At 44.6% G+C, this 8,582-nt stretch overlaps 1 protein-coding gene and 1 pseudogene across 2 annotated transcripts in view; one reads left to right on the top strand and one right to left on the bottom strand.

The window, feature by feature from the left end:
• The first annotated feature begins 249 nt into the window (after positions 1-249).
• LOC106566710 (aladin-like) lies at positions 250-3,742 on the top strand (annotated as a pseudogene). The gene is made up of 11 exons (XR_014379927.1): positions 250-267; positions 361-452; positions 1,151-1,294; positions 1,391-1,511; positions 1,645-1,767; positions 2,206-2,266; positions 2,331-2,379; positions 2,540-2,633; positions 2,724-2,791; positions 2,893-2,971; positions 3,067-3,742. The product of XR_014379927.1 is annotated as an aladin-like (transcript).
• A 607-nt stretch (positions 3,743-4,349) lies between these two features.
• LOC106566709 (uncharacterized) overlaps positions 4,350-8,582 on the bottom strand; it is a 28,667-nt gene continuing 24,434 nt past the window's right edge. The window contains exons 48-53 of the mRNA XM_014135018.3: positions 8,407-8,460; positions 7,674-7,781; positions 7,270-7,558; positions 6,872-7,059; positions 6,350-6,586; positions 4,350-6,168 (exon numbers count right to left, since the gene is read on the bottom strand). Of these exons, the coding sequence (XP_013990493.1) occupies positions 6,022-6,168; positions 6,350-6,586; positions 6,872-7,059; positions 7,270-7,558; positions 7,674-7,781; positions 8,407-8,460 (1,023 nt within the window). The 3' untranslated portion in view covers positions 4,350-6,021. The remainder of the gene's footprint in view (positions 6,169-6,349; positions 6,587-6,871; positions 7,060-7,269; positions 7,559-7,673; positions 7,782-8,406; positions 8,461-8,582) is intronic.

Here is an 8,582-nt window from a genome sequence, read left to right as displayed (position 1 = left end):
TTTTGTTGAACTTTCTTCAAATTGATCGATCACTGTGAAGTACGTTTTAAAAGCATGATACTGTTTTGATGATAAGTATGTGATGTGATTTTCAATTGCAACTGCATTGACAATAGAGCCCTCAGTACCAGGCCATTAATGACCTGATGGTTGTTAGGGAGTTGGGTACAACCAACGCATGTCCAGAGTGCATAGAAGGAGATTTCCGTGGCTTAATGTTCACGTGGAATATGACTGCGGTCACGACTCATGACTGCTGGTGTGGCAGTAATACGGTCACCGCAACAGCCCTATAAAAGATCAATGTTTTTTAAGCCCTACTGGTGCAACTAGACCCTATTGTTGCTCCCTGTGTTTCAGGTCGGACTGTGCAGTGTGGAGCTTCACCCACACACCCAGAAGTGTGCTGTTTCCCGTTAAGACGACCCCATCCAGATCTACAACCCCAAGAGGTAAGTAGCAGACTCATGGCCCCACTGTCGGTCTATTGCAATGGTGCTGTGTCATTGACTATTAAACTCTATGGGAGTTTCTCAACTCCTCCGTCCTGTTCTCTGGGGCCTGAAAATTGATGTGGTCGAGGAGAATGCTAATTCGTTAGTAGGTGAACGGAGGAATATGCTCACCTCCTCGATTACATCCTTCGGCAGAGGGTTCACAAGAGTATCCTACGGTCGGCTATCGCGGAAGAGTTTTGAAACCAGTCACACCCCCTTTGAAACAGCTGTTGTGTTCTCTGAGGAGAAAAGAATGCACATATTTGAAAACAAAACTTATCTTTAATCTATAAAATGTCTAGCACAACTATCTAATTACATTTTTCCTGAAGATATTTATTTTGGGATTCCTAAACGTGATTTACATGATGACGCGCAAGTGGAGAAGGAGAGTCATTTCATATAAGCAAAATTGTTTCCTCTCTTCGCCGCCTCTTGATTATTTTTTACCTTTTCAAAAGGTGAGGAGAGGACGTGAGGAGCCGAGCAAAACCAATTGAGAATCTTCGTATGGGTCGGTTTCCTGGATTCAGATGAAACCTATGTCCTCAAAATCATATTCAGTCAGACCAACCTAGTGTGGTGTTAAACTTGTTCTGTCTCGCTCTCTCTCTCGCTCTGTCTCTCTCTCAAACACTGTCTCTCTCCCTCAGTGCTCCTACTCCCACCCTAAAGCACCGTCTGCAGCGCAGTGTGGCAGCCCTGCAGTGGAAGCCTCTGTGTGCGTCTGCCCTGGCCGTGGCCTGTCACAACTGCCTGCTGGTCTGGCATGTGGACCCCACCTCGTTCTCTGCCAGGTATACATGCTCATTATTATACTCCTCAACTTTCTTTTTCTCCGTCCTCCCTATTTCTCAATTCAATCTCTTTCTATCTCTCCTTCCCTCCCACAGACTCTCTTCTGGCTGTGCCCAGGTCCTGTCCCACCCAGGCCACTCCGCTGTCACTTCCATGGCATGGTCACCTAACGGATCTCTCCTGGTGTCGGCCTCTCCCAGGGACACTGCCATGCTGGTAGGAACCAGCAGTCTCAACCTCTACTCAACTGTGAAAGTATTTTACTGTGATGCTGGAACATCCTTGTGACTCTGTATTTCTCTCGCTTTCGCTCTCTCTTTCTCTCTGTCTCTGTTTCTATCTCTGTCAGGTGTGGGATGTAGCTGTTGAGAGCTGTGTGCCTCTACCGTGTGGGAGGGGGAGGAGTCACGTACCTGTCCTGGTCCCCTGATGGCAGTCGCGTGCTGGCAGCTTCCCCCTCCTCCCTCTTCAGGTCAGAGACAGTAGTGCAGGAGAGCTTTATGTCGTTAAGGCCCATTATCAGCAACCAACTCACTCCTGTTTTCCAATGGCACGTTGTGTTAGCTAATCCAAGTTTATCATTTTAAAAGTCTAATTGATCACTAGAAAACCCTTTTGCAAGTATGTTAGCACAGCTGAAAACTGTTGTTCTGATTAAAGAAGCAATAAAACTGGTCTTCCATTGGAACACAGGAGTGATGGTTGCTAATAATGGGCTTGTGTAGATATTCCCTTCATCCGTTTCCAGCTAGAATAGTCATTTACAACATTAACAATGTCTACACTGCATTTCTAATTAATTTGATGTTATATTAATGGACAAAATGTGCTTTTCTTTCAAAAACAAGGACATTTCTATGTGAACCCAAACTTTAGAACAGTAGTGTATGTATTGTGTGTGTTGCTGCAGGGTTTGGGAAACCAGGATGTGGACTTGCGAGCGGTGGCCTTGTCTGAAGGGGCGCTGTCAGGTGAGACACCTGGTCTGTGTGATTGTTTGTGTGTTTGGCTAACTGTCTCTCTGTAACTGTCTAGTCTGGCAGTTGGAGTCCCGATGGGAGTCGGCTGCTCTTCAGTGTGCAAGGTGAGACTGTCATCTATGCCCTAACTTTCACTGACACCCCAGGTACAAACACAATACCATGTATGATATGAAGCACACCAACCTCTTACAGTTGTTTTACACTGTGTGCTGTGTGCTTGCGTTGTTTGTTTTGATGTAAGTCCTCCTCTTTCTCCACTAGGGATGCCCTTAGGGATGTCAGGGGGGCCGAAGGCAGCAACAGTGGTGGCCGACCTGTCTAAGACAACCTTAAATACACCAGATGGAGATATGGCGTAAGGAAAGGCCTGGGTTAACTAGTCATTCACTAAACTAGTTATTGATTAACCTTACAGATTAGCTTATTGTGTATGTGTTTTTTTCAGGGTCGGAGGAGAGATCCAGTCGCTAGCGTGGGACCCGACAGGAGAGAGACTAGCCGTGCTTCTCAAAAGTCAGGCTCCTTCCCTCCTCTTTCTCCAAGTTGGAAAGTGTTGTTTTTTTTCTTCATCTTCTCTCCTCCACTCACTTCCTCCCTCTTACCCGTTCCATCAGGAGATGCTGAAGCAGGCCACCCTGCCATGATCGCAGTGTTCAAGACTCAAATCAACCCCGCTTTTAAGCTTCTGCCATGGTAGGTGCTCTAGTATGTTATATATCCAGGAGGGTGTCTCAGTGTTGTGTATCTCTGTATGTCAGTGGTAATAACTGTCTGTCTATGTGTTCCAGTGGTTTTGTTCAGGGGAGGCCGGGACAGAGCCCAGACTGATGCAGTTCAACCCCAATTACCATCATGGAGCCCAGCTCACTGTGGTCAGTCTCTACAAACGCTATTCTTTACATGTAGGGGACCACCAGGCATTTAGATGTTTCCCCACAGTGCTGCTTAAACTGATCTTAAAGCTATATTTTACTTTCAATTTTAAAGTTTTTATTTGTTTTTAGTTTTACTCAAAAGTAGTTTATGCATTAATGTCATTTGAATGGGAAAGATGGGCAATGAGACTTCAACTAGAAATTGTACATGGTCTACACACTGATCATTCCATTTGACATGGCTGTTGACGTGCTGCAGTGAATAGAGCACAAGGTCTAGCTAGGTGGCACTCATCTCAGTGACTAGTGATGTTGTCACTCCACAGTGTTGGTCTAATGGAAAGATTACCCATATGCCTTTTTGCTTTATGAGTGCTGGGAATCCCCAGCCCGGCCTGGGAGGCAGCCCCTCTCTCCCCCTGTCCCATGGCAGGCCAGCAGACTACGCCAACCAGACACTCTACACAGAACTCCTAACCACACACACACGCAAACTAACATAGAAACCATATTTCAAGTCATGTTTGTAAGTACAATTTATAATTTTTGGAACACTTGTTAAATAAACGTGTACAAAGTGTTATGCAAATGGGTATTTGTGTCTTTTTTTTATGCCTAGTCCAAGACATGGCAAGGGGGTTGGTGGGATGAGGTAAAGGTCAAGCCATCGCCGGTTTGTTCTTGCAAAAGAGTTGAATGAGTTGATTGGGAGGCTTCAGTGTGTCTTTAATGATGTTTCTTAAATCATCTCCATGTTCTAAGGTAAAAGAGTATACTGTATCGTCCCTTATTCTATACTTGGCAATAATAAGTATTCAATCTTAGAACAATCTGGCATTAATAGGATAGTTTGGTGTTTTACCTTCCTGATTTGCCCTTCACTTTCGGTCAAGAATAATCAGAAGGATTTAAGTAAACTATAATGTGACATTAGTGATAATGTCAATGTAGGTTTGTGATAACAAGAATATTTTCCCTTTACAGAAGAATATATCACTGTTTAGTCTTTTCAGTCTAATTTTTATTGCTCAGAAGAAAGATATGGAGAGGTACAGAGAGGAGAACGGAAGTGTAGAGGATAAGGGAAACAGACAAGCGGGTCACCAAACGCTGACAAACACCTACGTGGTCATGTCTTGAAGCATCATTAAAACATTACTGTTAATGTACAAAATACTTCAATTCCATTCAGCACATTATTTTCTCTACTTTATTTATCTCTTAGTTGAAACAGAAAGAAGTCAACCATGCCTGACCCCACCCTGAAAACCGGTGAATGAATACAGTACTTTAATTCCTGTGTTATGACATTCTCTCATAGGAAAACACACTCACACATGCATACTTACACACACATGCCATGCACTCACAAACATTCAAAAAGGGTAACTGACCTCTCAACAACTACAAGAAAAACTAAGTACACAGGCCTTGGGTTCAGTTAACAGAAAAGGTTATTTAACCCCCATGCCTTTTCTGTACTTATTTCAAAGAAACTCAGTTAAAAGTCAACTTAATTGTTACTTGGTATTTCCTTTTTATTTCCAATTTACATCAATTAAAAGTGTAACAAAATAAACAAACAAAAAAAAAATGATCATGATCATAATAAAATTTAATAATAACAAAAAAATATACACACCCTCACACACACAGAGACAACCCACCCTGGTTGTTTTGGGCGGCTCTCCTTGGAGTCCCGTCATTCTATTTGTGGGGCATGAACTCCATAGGGTACTACCCAAAGTCCCTTGGTTCTCTGCCTTGCCTGGCTGCACTTGTCCTCCAGGGTGGGGTGTGTGTGTGTGGTGTGAGGCTAGTGGGAATTGGGGGGGGGGGGGGGGGGGACAATGGCAGAGACTGAATGCTAGAACTCATAGCACCTTCTGAAGACGGAGCAACCCAAAGCAAAGATGGCCGTTCAGCCCCAGTTCCACCCAAAAGCAAATTTTGGTCAGCTCAAGATTTAAGGTCAACGTTTTCACTTTGTTTTTCAGCGTGAGGTAGCTTTAAACAATCAGGATGACTACAACTTCCACCAATTTTATTAGAAAATGTAGGTTGTTTGTGAACTGAGTAAGATATTTTCCTCTAATGGACAGTGAAGGGGTAAAAGACAATGGAAAAATACATCCCAAATGAATCCTCATTTTCCAAAAAGTGTTGGTGTGCATATATCTAGACACATGTACACACGCAATGTGGAAATATATATATAAAACCATCTGGCTGTTTATAAACACACACTTTTACAACATAGAACCAAAGATTTATAATGCACAGTCAAAGTTTCGCTCCTCGTCTTGATGGTAAAAAAACATTTGGAGCACTTGGACTTGTTTATAATAACTGAAAATATGTTTTGGTCTACATTGATTCAAAATGGCATATTTGTAGCTAGGTCGGGGAGGAGACGGGGGAGGGAGGTGGAGTAGAAGTGGGAGGTTCTGGGTCTTCTGTGGTAGGATGGGCTTGTGTTGCTCTTATGGTGAAGCTCCCTAGTCCTACTGTACCTCTCCTCTGCCCATGTGAGGTTTAGACAATAAATAAGTGACATCGAGTCATGTTCCTGTTTCTTCATCACTCGTCTCTTGGCTTGGTCCCTCTTCCTCCTGGCTCATTCCCTTCAACTGTGAGCCATGGGAAACATGACTGGATCTCAGGAAGTGGGTTGACAGGGACTGCTGGAACGCCGGTGCCCTTCAGTGCTAACATCCATGGAGTACAACTTGGAGAGCACTTTGCCAGAGAAAAAGTTTCCTTTTTTTAAGTTAGTCTTCTTTTTTTGTAGAGTGTGTGTGTGTATTGTTTCATAGTTGAGTTATTTCTTTCATGTTTTAGTTTTTTTGCCGTTGTGTTTATTTCACTTTACAAAAAGCAGACTGCACCCACATCCAGACCGAACTCCTGGTCCGCTCCTCCAATGTCCATAGGAGCAATGTCCACGATGGGCAGACGGGAGGTCTTCTGTGTTTTGTACTCGAAGACAGTCTTTCCCCACTGGCCTGTGTGTTTCTGTGGGACGACAACAGAGACGTGTTGAAGCACAGTAACCCACTATATATTCCCATAGACTACAACAACAGAAAAACTGCTTCTTTTTTTTACGGTGACTGCACTGTGCCTTCCCCCATGGTCCTACTTAACTATGTCCATCCTTTCCCTGACCTAACTTGACAGTGCCTATCCCTCTCACCTTGCAGCCATCCTCCACAACGCTGTAGGTGAAGCGGCTGTTTCCCTCAGCTCTGATCTCCACGTCGTTGGAGCCCTGGAGCAGCAGACCCTTCTTCAGGTTGCTGGTGGATGCGTCCATGTAGGCCACGCTGTTCTTGCAGTGGTAGGTGAGGTTCTGAGATGCTTCCGTGGACAGCAGCCTTAGGAAGGTCAGCTGGATACTGGCAGCGTTGGTACCGTCCTCAGCGTAGCTGAACTATACAGGGAGAGGGAGGGTTAAGTGTGACATGGTAAGGACGAGTGCAGTCACAAAAATGGAGGTCATATGGAGGTCATAGGTTTATGGATGGTAGGATTTGGTGATGTCTACCAATTATCTGCGAGGCTGAAATATAGGTTGTCTAATTCATAAAAGGAAACACTGAGGAAGGGTTTGACTGATGATCAGGATATCCCTTGAAATGAAGTTCTACTAAAGGAGTAGCTATGTTTCACTCCAAGGTGCCAATGACATTATTATTCATAGAAAGAAGAGACTCACGTGGAATCCTCCATTCATAGTCTCTCCGAACCAGACGTGTTTGCGGTCCTTGCTCTTGCTTGTCCACCAGTTCTTTTGAGGCACGTTGGCTATGCTGGGGTACACACAGGTCTCGCCAGTCTCCATGTTGCAGAAGACCTTGATGGCATCAGCTGTGCTACCAATGTTAGGATCCACCCAGTAGTCACCTGAAGAACGAGAGGAGCAGAGGAAGAATTGTTCAAACCCTAGCACTGTTTGGACTGATCATGTTATACACGTGCTCTTTCCTTTCTACACTGTATATTTTTGGGGAATCTTCCTTGATGAATAAAAAACACAATTCCATAAATCCATTTCTCTTTTTTCTTTCCATTCACTCTATCTTCTCCCTCTCCTCTGCCCGTTCCCCCACTCACCGCTCTTCCACTCTGGGTGGCACAGTCTGAGGTCTCTGCAGGTGCGGGCAGGGTTCTTCTGGCTACCATCAGGGCTGCGCAGGTTCTCGATCTGGTTGTTGAGGGACTTGAGTGTGGAGTCCACCTCCACGTCGTGCTGCCTCAGGGAGCTGGACGCCTCATCAGCCCTCATGTACCTCAGGGGATCCGGAGACTTCTCAGGCTGAGACAGGCCAGCAAAGGCAGACATGTCGATGCCAGGGCCGGGAGGACCAGGTGGACCAGGGGGTCCGGGGTTACCAGGTGGACCCTGAAGGAGGAGAGGAGATGACATTTCAAATATGAAGAATTTAAGACTTTTGCAGCTACGTGTACAGTATATATAGTATATTCAGGTAAGTCTAAGGTTGACAAGCGTTACTCACAGCAGAGCCAGTTTCTCCAGAACGACCACGAGGTCCAGGGGGTCCGAGGGGTCCAGGCTGACCGTTAGATCCATCCTTACCAGCGGGGCCGACTGGGCCAGGGGGTCCCTGAGGAGATGGATAGGGTGGGTCAGTCATGGCTCATACATATGGATGCTAGCATAGCATGAATACATGTAAGTCTCCCTTTAGTGTTTGGTTTCACATTGTTTTAAACTTTTACCTGATATATTGTTTTTGTTCAATTGTTGTTGATTATGTGTGAGAGTACTCTCTCTTTAATTCAAGAACAACCTGCTTATCGGACATTACAAATTTAGCATTTATCTCACTTTGGGTAAAAATGATTCACGTTGTAGTGGCCAGCCCTTTCCTCCTCTTTATCATGTAATTCGTCTTAATGGATTATTTTAAAAGTAGTAACCTCTCCTGTCTGTCTTCTACTCTTCCATAGCATGTTGTAATCATAAAAGCATTAGCCTTCCTTGTTATCATAGAATAGGCTAATTAAAAACACAGTGGCTATTTCCGTCCTCCTCTTTATCATGGTGTTGGAGGATTATAACTAGATTATAATTGGTGTTGGTGGATTATGACTAGCCTGTGCCCCTCATTATCATAGCATGGGATAACTACTGTATAGGAGTAGTCTCTATTTGTCTCATCAGAGTATGGAGGGATTAGAGAAGTGTTCTGTCCTCTCCACCTCTTCTTCTCTTTCGTCTGGACTCACCTTAGCGCCACTCGGTCCGGCAGGTCCAGCAGCTCCCTGGTCTCCAGCGGAGCCCTGTTAAGATAATGACGACAGGAAGTCAGGGAACAGAACTTTTTCCACATTGAAAGTCAAGCATTCTAGTTCTATGCAGATAGAGCGGTATAATAACTGGTGCAGTGTGGCCAGAGGATTTG

Source organism: Salmo salar, chromosome 13 (genome assembly GCF_965601325.2).
Source record: "Salmo salar chromosome 13, fSalSal1, whole genome shotgun sequence".
NCBI lineage: Eukaryota > Metazoa > Chordata > Actinopteri > Salmoniformes > Salmonidae > Salmo > Salmo salar.
This window is presented reverse-complemented; position numbering and strand designations above follow the sequence as displayed.